The sequence below is a fragment of the Cardiocondyla obscurior genome, linkage group LG04 (genome assembly GCF_019399895.1).
Source record: "Cardiocondyla obscurior isolate alpha-2009 linkage group LG04, Cobs3.1, whole genome shotgun sequence".
Lineage (NCBI taxonomy): Eukaryota > Metazoa > Arthropoda > Insecta > Hymenoptera > Formicidae > Cardiocondyla > Cardiocondyla obscurior.
The window spans coordinates 201,355-216,968 of NC_091867.1; the positions used below are offsets into that span (position 1 = coordinate 201,355).

Below are 15,614 nucleotides of genomic sequence, written 5' to 3' on the forward strand. Positions count from 1 at the left end.
TATAACCTTAACTACTTTTTCTATCTTTACATTCACTGGGCCTATAACCTATTGGGTAAATCGCAATGAAATAAGACTATAGTATGAGTGATTTAGTAGTTTAGATGTATTATATATGAACAAAAGAAAAAGACAATTGGTTCCACGTGTACGCTTAATCAGTAGTAACAGAACAGAAGAATAAGAAACGGAAGTAGGTAAGAATGACGCGCAACGGAAATCACGTGTGTACTTTAGGCAGCGTCTCAAACGTTAACTTATTATATTAAAGCATATTATGGAGCGCTATTTTTTCTTTACAGAGACTAAAATCTATTGATAATAGGTCCATATAATAATGCGATTAAATGTACCAGCGGCAGCACCTCATGGGCGCACTGCAGCACCGATTGATTTCTAATCGATCCGTTAATCGATTAGCGGCGCTTTGATGTTCCGCCCGCTCGATGCCGGTTCCGGTGCCAGAAATTGTACGTTGGCACTCAATGTGATAACACGTGCGCGGTTTGTGTAACTCAAGATTTACATTGGCGATTAGGATGACTCAACGGAAGCAACTTAGATAAAATTGTAGGCTTTCTCAACTTATAAGAAGGAGCAACTCAGCGTAAATTACATGGTTTTCTCAACTTGTAAGAAGGAGCAACTCAGCGGAAATTACAGGTACATCACCATTGTCGTCTCATCAACGCCAAGAGGTTCAGTGATACTCGCGGTAGAATAGACTCAAAATCAGATAATAGACTCACACGCGATTAATATAATTTCGTGTTCTCTTATTTGTGAGCTCATTGTGCTTTTCAACTCAACTGAACTTACACCCAGTGCGGTATTCAGCGAACACGTGCAACGTCACGTGAATAGAGCGTGAGCGGCGACCGCTTCATTATAAATGATGTGTTTGCGTATTCTAATTAAAATCTAGTGACCTCCTCATGTTTCTGTGCATAACTATTATAAAATAAATCCATCTAGTTTTACGAACAAGGTCGCTGAGTTATTTGTTTTAAGGCTAAACCTATTTTTTTCAGAAACTGTAATGGACTTCCTTTCCTCCGCCCGAGTTTCCGTATCCCGTTTATTCGCTCACTGCGGAGTGGATTACGCCGGACCGCTCACTATACGCGAAGATATGCGTCGAAATTCACCAAATCGTAAGGTTTATCTCGCGCAATTTGTATGCTTTGCTACTAAAATTGTATATTTGGAGTTAGTGAGCGATCTTTCCACTGACGCTTTCATATCCGCTTTAAAGCGTCTTATATCTCGACGAGAAAAACCCACACACATTTATTCTGACAATGCTGCAAACTTTATAGGCGCCAAAAGACATATCCGAGAATTGCACAAACTTTTAAAATCCAACGAGGTAGCTGAACACATCGCGAAATTTTTACTTAAAAATGGTGTAGTTTAGAGCTTTATCCCGCCAAACGTTCCACACTTTGGTGGTTTATGGGAATCTGCCATTAAATCAGCCAAAATTTACTTAACGCGTATCATCGGGGGATCACATTTAAATTTTTAAGAGGTTCAAACAATACTTTGTGAAATAGAAGCGATCTTGAACTCCTGTCCTTTTCAGGCATTAAGTTCTGACCCAACTGACTTGGCTAATCTTAGCCCACATCATTTTTTGATTGGAAGCCCTATAAACAGTTTTTTTGAACCAAACATTTGCGATATCTCTTTAAATCGACTCACCCGTGGACAGGTGGTTAACCGTATGCGTTAGCAATTTTAGAACAGATGGAGTTTAGAATATTTAAATTCCTTCCAAAAGCGCCACAAATGGAAGAAGAACAAGGGGCCTCAATTACATCCGGGTCAACTTGTCTTAATTAAAGAACAAGGAGTGCCTCCTTTACATTGGTCTACCGGCCGCGTGGAAAGCATCCAGATTGGATCCGATAGCTTTGCTCGTTCAGCTATGGTTAAAACTCCACATGGCAAGACCACTTGTTAAACTAGCAATACTGTTCATGTAGCTAAATGAATACTCGAACTGTATTTCCTTAAATCGTTTGATTTCTTGTTCGGTTTATCAGATTTTAGTTAAGACAAATTGTATTCTTTAGTTCTTAAGTTTGCGCTTCCGATTATTATCTTGTATTAATATGTAGTTTTAAGCTCTAACAACAATTTTATACCTCGTAATTATTAAGATTCGAACGTGCATTCTTACTTTTAATTAGCGTTACAAGTAAAGCATTGAGTTAAGTCTTAAATTTAAATAAGTTCGATTACAAATATTCTTTCGCATTGTCGCACTCATTAAATTGTCATCAATATAAGTTTATTTTCTTCTTTTATAAATTTAGTTTGCGTTGTTTAGAATTAATTTTCTTATATATTATTGTAGGGATCCGGGTTTGGAATGAATGATCCGTACGGTAGATTTCAATTTCAGTATATGTATTTAACAATGTGAAGTTCACAGGAATATCTTTACAGCTTGAGGCCCACAGGCGAACTAACTTTCGTCGAGCGTCTTCTCTCGTATCGCGGCAAAAACAAAATATAATCGTATTTTTCTTCTTTGTTTGACGCGCTTAACTTAAACTGAAACGGGCACTTGGCAACACGGGAAAATAAAATATCTTTTACAAACTATTTACTTATTCTATATTATTAAGCGTAATTGTTTCCGAGTTAGGTCAAGCTTTCTTTTTATTGAAAGCCAACCCTTCAAGGCAGGCAGATTGTTCAGATCTTATGAAACATTTTTTATATTTGAAATTACGCGGGCTATCGTTTGACTAATCGTACCTCTGCGAGCACTCTATCGCGTCACTATTGGTCGCCTTTCAGAGGGGACCTATCAGGGTTTTTGCGTCACAGCCGGGCATGCGCGTTAAAATAAGAGAGGCAACTCCGCTCATGAAGCACTAAGCAGATCAGAGTACGTCGCAATGTGACAGAGAGAACAGTGTATCCGACCGATTAAAATAAAATATATAGAAAACAACGATTTTGAAGTACATAAGTCTTTTTATAAGTAAAGGCCATCTATTTCACGGGATTTACGACCTCATGCTGGACGTATTCAAATCCAGAAATTAACAACACTTTCTTGAGTGAAACCTATCATGAGTACATTAGTTGACAGAAATGTTTTTTAATTGTGCGTTAAATTTTTAAGTTTTTTGACAAATAGCGCAATACAGTTCTTATTGCGGTGGAACTTAAACATTTACAGCGAATCGTCATACGAACAGTGCACGTAGTAGCTTATGCTGAATACCTTATGATGCTGATGTGTGTACGTAGATGCTATGGGATTGACGTTCGTCTTTTCTTGAATGCACTCCAAGTCGTCGTACACCATAAATGAAAGTCATTCTTTCCGGCAGTAGTTGTTAAAACAGCTATTTGTTGTCATCACTTGGTAATATAATCGCGCAATCGTTGATTCTTCCACGTTGATTCTTTTCTTTTTGTCTTAACAAGCTTTACCTATCCCCAAAGTTTGTTTACGTGACTTTAGGACACCCTGTATATGCTATTAAAGTCTTATATCATTTTGTAAAATTGTCTACCATTATTGAAAAAAAAAAATTATATTTAGACGTAAGAGCGACAAAGAAGCTGCAGGTGAGTGAAGGCGACAGGCAACGGTAAGTATTCCCGCTTGTCCGTATCCTCGCTAACTCCGTTAATTCCCTTTAGATAATACTTATCGCCGCCTGTCGTGTGCTCATTCAACCCGCGATTTTGATTTTGCAACGTCTCAGTTTCTAGACTAGCATAAGTAAACACACTTTTTTTATTAAAATTAATTCCAATCTTTCGAATAAACCCACTTAATGTTCTATTGGTTTAACTTTTATTAAAATCTCGATATCTCATTTGTCTTGAATTCGGCTACTCGTGTAAATGATACACAGAGTTTGTTACTTGTTACTTGTTACTCGTTACTTGTTAAGAGACACTACAGCATCACATATTATTTTATTATTATTTTCTAATTTTATGTTACGAATACAGATTTAGATACAGTTAACAATATTTACATCGTTACTTTATATATTTTCTTTGCATTCAAAAATTTTAACTCTGACGGGTCAATTTAAGAAAAACTGGACAGTAACAAATACATTTTAGATAAATTTTTGATCGAAAAAACGTGATACAATCTTGTACATGTTATTGGCCAAATATAATTTAAAAATAATATAGGATATTCAAGATATGTTAAAATATTGTTAAAGTTGTCGCAAGAAGACTGTCCTAATTATGACCAAGTCTAATTTCCACATAATATAATATTTTAGAATCAAACTTATTTGTACAAGGTGTAGGTTTTCAAGTGCGCGACACAATTTTAAGAATAAATTTTTAATGCTTAGGTAAAAAATAAAGTCCGAATAAAAATCAACATGATTAGTTTCTGAGTTATTATGATTATTGTGACACAAATCTCACATCATCATAGAATCCCGTTAAAAGAAATTAACAATCTTTTTTCAGTTATCGTGAAAGCCAATTGCTTAGCTTTACGCTCATCAGATTTAAACCTATGGAATTTTTTTTTTCCTTTTCTATTTTAATGTGCATTTATCCGTTTTAGGATATCGGCACAAAAACCTATGGAATTTCTTTCTGTGAGGTTATGTAAAATCTTTAGTGTATTGATCTGCATTGGATGACGTACAAACGTAGAAAAAAAATTTTTCTACAATGATGTGAAAATTGTATCACATAATTCAATTTTTATCTGATCTAAACAAAAATTGATTTCTTTTCTTATCTATGTATTAGAAATCTATTCCTAAAATTTTGCCGCGCACTTAAGGAACATTTTGTATTTAGTTTAAAACTTATCTGAAAAATTAATGTCTATACTGAACGAAAATCTTTAAATCTAATCAGTGTCACTACTTGACGTATCAACTTGTAAATAAAACAATATTTAATTTAGCAACTGGTTAATTAAATTTTAGTTTTAAACACTGTTTAAACAATTAAGAAACACGTAATTGACCAAGTTCTACAAATGAGACTGAACAACATGTTGTAACGTCCAAAAAACATTTAAAGCTTATCTAAAGTAAAAATTAGTATCTGTTAATAATCAACTTGGTTCGCCAATATAATATAATATAATACATAAATATATTAATAGTGTTGTCCATCTTCTACAGCGAATATTGCTCGAAATGCCGTTAAGTAGGAAAATGTAGTTGATAAGTACTGTGATATGTAAATATATAGTTACAATTATCGTAAGCATCAAATTACTAAAAGATTGTATAAATATCTTAATTACTAAATGTTTTTTTTTCTACTTGTCTATTTATATTTACATTTATTAGAGATTTAGTAACTATTGTAACCGTATTAAACGGATAAAATAAGTTGAACATAAATAAAAAGCTCTTATTTTTGCATTTTTCAATATCTAATAAAAAATTAATAAATATTTGTATAATATATATTTATTAGTTAATGTTAAAAATATTATATATTATTTATACTTAGCTATTATACTGTTACGACCGCGGTGGGCGCATCTTTAGGATTGCGAACTCAATTTCAGCAACAGGATGTTTTCCGTTGTCAGAAAGTGATCGATCAGCTATCTGCCGATGGATCGATATCGACAGCTGATTTCGGAGTTAATTTCAAGAGAGAACGGTCACATAACTAAGTCTCCCGGTGTTATTTTGTAAACGAGTTGTACAATAAAGTTTCGTTCTTTTCTTACGAGAGAGCATAAATTTATTTCTTTCACCTGCATGCGAAGAAGTACAGAGAGTGAGAGTAAACGCGTTGAGAAAACGTTGAGAAAACGCAAGTTTTCTCAAGGAGCATTTTGGAGGCTCGTCCGGTCTTTTTCTCTCCCGTTCTTGTAAAGTGAATATTGAAACGACCTCGTTTTCCGTACGATTGAATGTCGATCTTAGCGAGCTATGTGCAGTATGCTCGTCGGGATTCCTGGATTCGATCAGATAAAGTCCGGTTATGCAACGAGACTGGAGTTAGAATACACACACGTTTATTAATTAATAAGCAAATAATAAAATAACATATAAAATATAACGCCGGTCGGACGCAATAACAAATCTCGGATGGTGGTTGAGCGCGCGAATTTATAATGAATCGGGTGACAGAATGCAATGACGTAATTATAATTCGTATGCGTAGTTACGCTGCAACGAGCAGCTGACGGAGATTTATACGAGGCGCGGAATCACGACTTAAATGCTGGCAGACGCGGTTGCCGTTTAAAGGCCGGGGACGGTGAAGACGATCAACGCCGGAGATCTCAGTTCGACAATGTTATGATCGCGGTTCGGTGCGGCGGTCCGCGAAGGGATAGAGGCACCGGCTACGTGTCGTTAGCCGAGAGCTCTCGGCCAAAACGGAGAGAACTCCACCCCATTGTTGGCGACGGTGCGACAGGAAATGTTTAATTTTAATCTCGAGGGCCGGTGGCCGAGGTTCGAGAGTTCTCAGAGGAGGCGGAGTTCACTTCACCCCTCGAGCTGGCCGTGCCGACAGTCCCAGATTTCAGTTTCTGGTAGAATCAAGTCCCAGGATCTCCTGGTTGAGACAAGTAGAGTATTATTTTGAACGGCAAGGCGGTTCTTTCACCACACACCGTCTCCTCTCTCGCCCGCGCAACGTCCTTCGGGCATCTATGAACCGATTACCTAATCTGTCAATCTCAGTGAATCGAGGGGCGCCAATTTTTTTAATGCTGATATCTCGATTTTAAACGCTCAAATTGCAAAATGGCATAGGATTTTTCTATTTGTTTCTACAAGCCCTACCAACTATTAAAATTACGTTTACTTGATCTGAGACACCCTATATATACAAGGTGTTCCGTCCCCATATTGTCAAACTCTCAGAGTTAGATAGGTTTCGTGGATACAAGTCAATAAGTCCTATGTCATTTTATACAATTCTCAACCGTTATTGAAAAAATAATTAAAATGTGTAACGTAAGAGCGACAAGGAAGCTGCGAGCGAGTGAACGCGACAGGGGAATGGCTAAGAATGGCGCCGTCGCCTGACGTCAGACGACATACGCAGAAAGAGCATTCATCAAAGGCTATTCAAAGATTTTGCGACTCCAGTCTTCTATCAGGACAGTATTTTCAAACACGCCAACTTAATTTGTTTATCTATTTTGATACTGAAAAAATGGCCGAGAGAAGTAAATTTATTTTGCAAAAAAGAACGTCCTTTAAAACGCAAATTACAACTTTTGTATGTAAATAATCGAATTGAACTGTAAAAGACTTAAACCAGGTGGCTGAAAATTCTTATAGAAGAAAAGTTAGTTTAGAAAAAAATAAACTAACACAAATAAAAAACTCAAATTTGAAAATTAGAAAAAGGAGGATTTAATTGGCATAAAAAACCCTCCCCCAGCATGGGAGGAGGGAAAAAGCCGTAATTGAGAATTACATTTGATACACAAATTCATAACAAAACGCATGCATGCTTACAACCGGAAATTACAAAGAAAAATGTTAATTGAGTTACTCACAGATCTGGAGAAAATAACTTAAATCTGGATCTTAGAAACGATACCAAAACCTCTTTGTTTCTATCCGAATAAATTATAAATTTGTTCCTTCTTTGTGGAAATTATGAGTCGGCAGGAACAGCCTGCTTTCTCAAATGGGAACAGCCCAATTCCTTTTCGGGAGCAGCCCGAGCAAATTACAGGAGCAGCCTGTTTCACAAATGGGAGCAGCCCAAACAATTTACAGGAGCAGCCTGTTTCCGTTGTTAAAACTGATAGATAATTTTCTGGGAGCAGCCCGTAAAATCACTTAATTTCCCGGGAACAGCCCGTAATACATTGACAACTTTTAAAATTTATTTCTCTGCTTTATTGACAAATACTCTAATTTCACAAACATGTGTCTCCGTCAACATCTGCTGTTAAACTAACAAACGAAACCGAACATGTAAATAAAAAACCGAGAAAATCAATATTTTTATCGTTGCTAGGGAAAGAATCGAAACGAGTTTAATAACATAAACCGAATAAATTCATTATGTGAAAAAAGGCGCGAACAACTTTAATGAATCTTTTTACGAAGGGATCGCTTGATAATGTTACACTAAAATTACGTCTAAACCGGTTAACCATTTTGTACAATGCATACGAAGAGTATAACGATGAGCTTGCTTTAATTGATCCCGATGAGGCGGAATTCAAAAGTATCCAAGAACGATTTTACGAAATCGCAGATAGGATTGAAACTCATTTAAATGCAGCGAATTTTGCCGGTGCAAGTACAAGTAGTGCGAGTAGCCATTTGCCACAAATAAATTCGTCTCCTATACCAACACATACACGCCGGATTAAATTGCCTGAAGCTCTGCTCCCGGTTTTTGATGGCAAATACGAAAATTGGTTATCATATAAAAACGAGTTTCACAACATGATCAGTTCTCAAAATAATTTATCAGAAATTGACAAATTACACTATTTGAAATTATCTGTAACCGGCGAAGCCAAAAGTAAATTAAGTATGTTATCAATCGACGAGATGAATTACGCGAAAGCATGGGCTATACTCGAAAGAGTATATAAAGTAAAACGGGTTTTAATTTCTCGACATTTATCAATGATACTAAATTTAGAAAGGGAATCAACGAGCGGATTGTCTAAATTAGCTGACGATACGCAGCAACATGTCGCGTCTTTAACTGCATTAAATATTACGGTCGGACCGGAGATGATTATTCACATTTTAGAAAGTAAATTGCCGAAACACACAATTGATAAATGGGAGGCTACTTTAGAACGTGACAAAGTACCTACTTTCGATAAAATGTACGAATTTCTGTATAAGACAGCGGTCTCTGCATCGAAACGCAAACGCTCTAAAACGATTGAAAATGATCGGAATAAATTTGAACCGCCAAATAAGCGAAAATGCTTTCCTCCTGCAAATCAGACATTTGTAGTAAACGAAGTACCGAATTGCATGGCTTATAAGATCAAAAAACATCCGCTTTACCGATGCGACATATTTAGAACAATGCCGATACAAAGACGTCGAGATGTTGTAAAAAATGCGAAAGTTTGTTATGTTTGTTTGTGCTCTCATCGTCCTAATGCATGTAGATTTACGAGTTGCCCAATATGCCAAAAACGTCACAACGTACTTCTGCATACCGAAAATCCTACGCACAATAATCAATCTGAGACAAAGCCATCTGTTATAGTTAAAAAGGATTGACTATATGAAAGGTCCGACGAAATGATGACAAGTCTTTCAGCTACCACACGCGCCTGTTTGCCACATCTGTTAGCTAGCGCGATGGTTTACATTTACAATAATAAGAATAAAAAATCAATAAAATACCGGGCTCTACTCGATACATGCGCCACTGCCAATTTCATTACGGAATCCATAATAAAACAATTAGGCATACGTTCAGTCAGTCAATGATTAGCGATTAATACCATTAATTCAACGGGCACTGTATCCAAAGGTATTGTTCGAATATTTATTCAATCTACGTACGATAATTTCTCAAAAGAATTGACATGCTTTACGTTCCTGAGCATTACAGAATGCACTCCTTCTAAAGTTTTTCAGCGTGAGTTTATAGAAATACCCGCAAACGTGAGACTTGCTGATCCCGAATTTCACGTACCACGCCCAGTAGATTTATTAATTGGCGCCGGGGCCACATTGTCGTTATTTTCAGTCGGACAAATTAATTTATCAAGAAACGGTCGCAATTTATATCTGTTGGCGACCGCGAAATTAAATTTTATTATAACTCGCATAACGGCGAAATTAAAAGACGAAAATAAAGACGATAGATGTATTAGCAACACAACACCTGACAACCGACTCGATGCCCGTCGTAAGATAAATAACTCTGTTTAGAAAACAAGTGTGAAACTTCGACAGAGTCGTTAGAAATATGAAATTTAGGATAGCGGCGAGATGAGGAGTGCGACAGGGGGAACTCCTGGTATAAAAGCAGCGGAGAGCGGTTCCGCATGGAAGTCTTTGTTCACAATTTAACGCGTAACAAGTTTTGTAAAATTCCGACGCGAACATTCGAACAAGGCAGTTTTCTAGCCTCCACGCGCGGTCGTCTACGACGGGCTGGTATTGACAATTCTCGGTCGCGCCAATCTCTCGTTTGTTGAGAGGAATAAATCGGAATAAGTAAAATTCCCACGAAACGAGGTGTAGATTTTTTTATTATCATTGACACCATCCTCACACCCATCGGCGATATAAATTCGCCAGTCGTCTCGAACAATATCTACAAAAAACCCGCCTTGGCTGGATAGTTACTGGTGAAACTTTGGTTAATGCGAAACAAGATTCTTTATCGTGTTATTTCATAAATTTAAAAAAACAGATAGCTAAATTTTGGACTATCGAAGAACTCTATCAGGAAATCAAAATCTAAGGAAGAGGAAGATTGCGAGGATTTTTATAGGCAAACGCGTATTATTGACGAATACAAAGCTTTAAGGCACATGACGCTAGTTCAGGATCCAGAATTCGACGGATATTATATGCCACACCACGCGGTGGCCAAAGAAACTATTCACACAACTAAGGTTCAGGTAGTATTCGATGCATCGGCTAAAACAGACAATGGCCTTTCACTAAATGATCTTTTAATGGTCGGTCCAACTATTCAAAAAAAATTATTTTTGCACTTAATAAGATTCAGGACCTATGTCTATGTAATTTCATCTGACATAGAGAAGATGTGTAGACAGATCTTACTAGACAAAAGAGACTACCGTTTTTAAAGAATTCGCTGGCGTGAAAATAAAGAAATAAAGACTTTCCACTTAAATACTCTAACGTTTGGAGTTTCGTCGTCACCACTTTGTGCTATCCGTGCGATGCACAAACTCGAAGACGATGAATCTCATACATTTCCAAGGGCGGCGGAAATCATAAAAAGCACATGTATGTGGATGATCTTTTGTCGGACGCGAATACTATTGAGGACGCGCGTGCAATCCGAAACGAAATAATCGAGTTACTAAATAAAGAAAGTTTTTCTATAAAGCAATGGGCATCAAATGATTTACGGGTAATCAATGACTTGTCTATCGAGACGGTGCATAAAAACTTAACATTAGATTCCGATCGCTCGTTAAAAACATTAGGCGTGTCTTGGAATACCTCCGACGATAAAATTTATTACTCAGCTCATTCAATTGAAATTGACGGTACATTAAACCAAGCGCAAGATATTATCAGAGATAGCACAGATATTTGACCCGATTGGATTAATGGGTCCGATCGTATTCTACGCTAAAAAAATTATGCAAGATGTGTGGCGGACAGGTACACACTGGGACGAGTCTGTCTCACAAAGCATTTATACAATGTGATCGGAATTTACTGGACAACTGAAAAATATGTGGTGTATCTCATTTCATCGGAGAATATTAATTGACGAATACCAAAACATACAATTTCACGGATTCTGTTATGCGAGTAACGTCAGTTACGGCGCGTGCATTTATATACGGTCTATCGGAAAGAACGGGGACATTATAAGCAATTTAGTATGTTTAAAATCACGTGTCGCGCCATTAAAAACGATTGGTATTCCGCGTTTAGAATTATGCGGTGCGTTGTTACTGACACAACTATACGCTGAAATAGCCAAAATAATGCCACTGTTCCCTAGTAAAATCATTTTCTGGTCCGATTCAACCATCGTAAGACATTGGATCAAAACCGCACTGTATTTATTAAAAACGTACGTCACGAATCGCGTCACGGCGATATCAAAACTCGCGGGATCGGTAGAATGGCGACACATTCGTTCTGAAGATAATCTGGCGGATGCGGTCTCGAGAGAACAACTACCATTCGATTTTATTCAAAATAAAAAATGGCAAACGGGACCTTATTGGCTGGCAAAAAATGAAACTCACTGGTATCGCGGGAATTTACAAAAAATCGAAATTTTTGCTTAGTGATAACGCCGAACGAACTCTCCATGTTTAAAAATTACTCTTTATTTTCGAAATTACGTAGAATTATCGCGTACTGTTTTCTATTAAAAATGCTCGCAAATACATTGGTCCTTTATGCGCAGAGGAATTAAAGATGGCTGAATTTCGAATAATTAAAATACTACAACGATTATATTTCACGGAAGACATTAAAAAACTGAAGGATACACGTTCTGCGTATAATGGGAAACTCGTGAATTTAAATCTTTTTCTAGACAACGACGATATATTACGCGTCGGCGGAGGGCTACGAATGTCGAACTTAACGTTTACACAAAAGCATCCGATTCTAATTCCAAGCCGACATCACCTAACCGATAAAATAATACGAGAAATCCACGAAAAACACTTTCACGCGGGCATTCAGACAACTCTACATATATTACGCCGTAAATTTTGGATTCTCGATAGGCAAAATCAAGTTCGAAAAGTTATTCGAGATTGTATGAAATGTTATCGTTTTATCGCAAAACGTACTCTCTAAAGTAGAATCAGTAAAAATGTCACTATTTAAATCAGAAAAGCAATATTTCACTGATAATTAGTAACTATAAACTAATTTTCAATGAAAATATTTTACTAATTTAAATCAGTGAAGTGTCACACTAATTTTTATCAGTGAAATAAGATATCACTGAGAATTCCAGTAAACACATTTTCCGTGACCCAATTAAAGTCAAGGAATATTCTTGCGCGGTTTTCTTGCTTCCGCGCTCTTTTGTTTATCAAGCGTGCCGGTTCGTGCGTGCCAGTTCGCAAGTATAGTTCGAGTGATGTGCCTCGTGTGCTGAACACTATTTGGTAAGTTTTGATATTTATATTTCAAGTTTTTTCTCTATTTAATGTAATGTTATTTTATTTTCCAGATACCAATATACCAATCTATCAATACATAGATATACAGGGTGTCTCAGTTGATGTAAAAAAGTTCTTAGTTGTAGGTTGGGCTTCCGAAAATAAGTAGAAAAGTCCTATACAACAATCGCGTAAACGTATCGTTTCGGTCGCATTGTGTCACTCACGCATCGTCGCATCGTTTCGGTCGCACGTCGTCGCATCGTCTCGCTCGCGTGATGTCTTTAACCACGCTTCGCGTATCGCCGCACCGCTCGCTCACGCGTCGTCACATCGTCTCGCTCTCGGTCGAAAATAATTGTTGATATCTCGTAAATAAACGCCCAAATTAAAAAATGATATGGGACTTTTATACTTGTATTTAAGAGATCTATCTACTCATACCGGGTTAATAAGTTGTAACGAAACACCCTGTATATATACAGGGTGTCCCAAACATACGTAAACAAACTTTTAGGGTAGATAGAACGTCTAAAAAGAAAACAAAAAGTCCTATACCGTTTTCTAAAATTCTTACTCGTTTTCAATAAAAAAATTAATTTATATACGCGCGAGAGCGACAAGAAAGCGTGGACTGAGTGAGCACGCGATAGACAGCGGCGAGTATTGCTTAAAGAGAATGGGCGAAACTAGCGCGTAGCGAGCGAGACAAAGAGACAGACGACGGCGCCATTCCTAGCCATTCGCCTGTTGCGCTCACTCACGCGCAGCTTTCTTGTCGCTCTTACGTCTATACATTTTATGCATTTTAATTTTTTTCTCAATAACGATTGAGAATTTTGCAAAATGGTACGGGACTTTCCTATTTGTATTTTCGAGTTCTATCTATAACTAAGAGATGCTTACTACTCAACCAGACACCCTGTATATGTAATGTGTGCCAGTACTTATAAATTCTAACTAGTTATTTCTATTCCCTTATAGTAATTATTATGTACTGATTTAAGCAGTATATAGTACTGATGTAAATAGTACAAAACACTAATTGAAACAACATTCATTACAGATTTGAACAGTACGTATGACTGTTTCTACTGTTATTTAATCACTGTTCTCTACAGTTAAATACCACTTATTGAATCAGTCGTCGTTCTTACTGTTTCTTTTAGTGAGTTTTCACTAATTTTCAGTGATATATTTATAACTGAGACCATCAGTGACTATGAACTATTTCTCAGTGAAAATGTACTGATTCTACTTTAGAGAGTATAGATTATACAGGGTGTCCCGCGAAATGCGAAAAATCTCTCGGGTATAGGTAGATATTAGGAATATATTTAGAAAATTTTAACATTATTTTGTCGAATTCGCGATTGTAACATTTATACGAATTTTTATAACCGAGCGAATAAAAGCGCGCTCTTAGAAGCGGTTCACGCCTAATAACACTGACTCTGCCCCAATTTTTTTGCCGTTTAGCGATTGGCCGATCCCCCCTTCGGCGGACCGAGCGAAGATAAGAGACGGCGACTAACCTGCATAAGTTATGAAGTTGATGCCAAAGATTCAAGCGCAAAAAAATTGTTTGGCGCATTTAGAGATGAAATGTAGAAATTGCAAATACCATTTTTTAATATTATTGGTTTATCGTGTAACAATGTTTTGGTTATGATAAGGAACTATTCATCTTTTAAAACAAAATTAGAAACAAAGTGTACACATTTATTAACATTAACTTGTTTGTCATTCAAATGCATTAGTAGCGAATGCCGCGTGTTCTAATATACCTGTTTGCGAAGGTTTGCGAAGATTTTACTAAATAAATTGTTAATTTCATTAATAACAGTCCGAAACGCATAGCTATTTTTGATGAGTTTTGTAAATGTTTCCAAGAAACAAATCGGAAAATATTAAAATTATCTACCATTTACTGGCTTTCTCGCCACTCGTGTGTAGAACAACTTTCAAAATCTTGGGATACAATTAAAAATTTTTTAATGAAATAGTTGTAAGTAAAAAAACTGATTTAGGGAAAAATCTGTTAATTATAATAAATAATGTAGACATAAAAGCTTTTTTTTTTCTTAAAATATATTTTAAATTATTTTAATGCATTTAATGTATTTTTCTTAAGCTTTGAAAACAAGAATTTATTTATTACAAAGTATTTAAATTTTTTATTATAAGTTTGTCAAAATTTTTTAAAAGAAGAGCATATTAGAGCTTTTTTAGTTAACATACAATATTCTTTGAAAGAAAATCACAAAACTCTTAATAAAATTACATTAGGAACAGAATGCGAAGAATATCTTAATGAATTAATGTTGCAAGGATATACAGATGTAGTTACAACTATTCGAGAAAACTGTTTATCATTTTATGTAACTTGTGCGGAAGAAATTCGTAATAGATTACCAGTTAACAATCCATTATCAAATGTAACAGTTTTTGAATCTTGTAAAAGTTTGTGTGAAGGAAATAGAGAAACATCATTTAATGATGTTTCTTTTAGTTAAACGTCTTGGTAGTTTTCATAAGGATAGTTTAAAGAAGGAATGGCTTGCACTGCCATCAGATTTACAATGGAAAAGAAACAAAGCTTTTTTGAATTAAATTTCGATAATATGTGCATATATGTCCATGGAAATAAATTTTACAACATTGCAATAGGGAATAAACACGGGTTCTAATCCATGGGGCAATGAGCGGGGCGCGGGGACGGGGGAAAGGATCTACAGCAAGAGTAGTGCAGGGAGGTGGAATCTCACTGGCGTAGAAACATAAGAGAAAAAGAGGGGGTGACTCGTTCGTTTCTACGCCTGTGAGATTC

General features: G+C 36.3%; 1 protein-coding gene across 1 annotated transcript; it reads left to right on the top strand.

Annotated features, from left to right (window-relative positions):
- The first annotated feature begins 213 nt into the window (after positions 1-213).
- LOC139101923 (uncharacterized) lies at positions 214-9,212 on the top strand. The gene is made up of 2 exons (XM_070655435.1): positions 214-8,322; positions 8,533-9,212. Exons 1-2 carry the CDS (start codon positions 8,046-8,048, stop codon positions 9,210-9,212), a joined length of 957 nt encoding a protein of 318 aa, XP_070511536.1. The 5' UTR covers positions 214-8,045.
- The last annotated feature ends 6,402 nt before the right edge of the window (positions 9,213-15,614 follow it).

Excerpts from the sequence above, each read along its gene's own strand:
- LOC139101923 (XM_070655435.1), top strand. The coding sequence starts at position 8,046 with ATGAATCTTTTTACGAAGGGATCGCTTGATAATGTTACACTAAAATTA. Across the intron at positions 8,323-8,532 it reads TCCTATACCAACACATACAC|CATGGGCTATACTCGAAAGA; the intron begins GCCGGATTAAAT and ends ATTACGCGAAAG.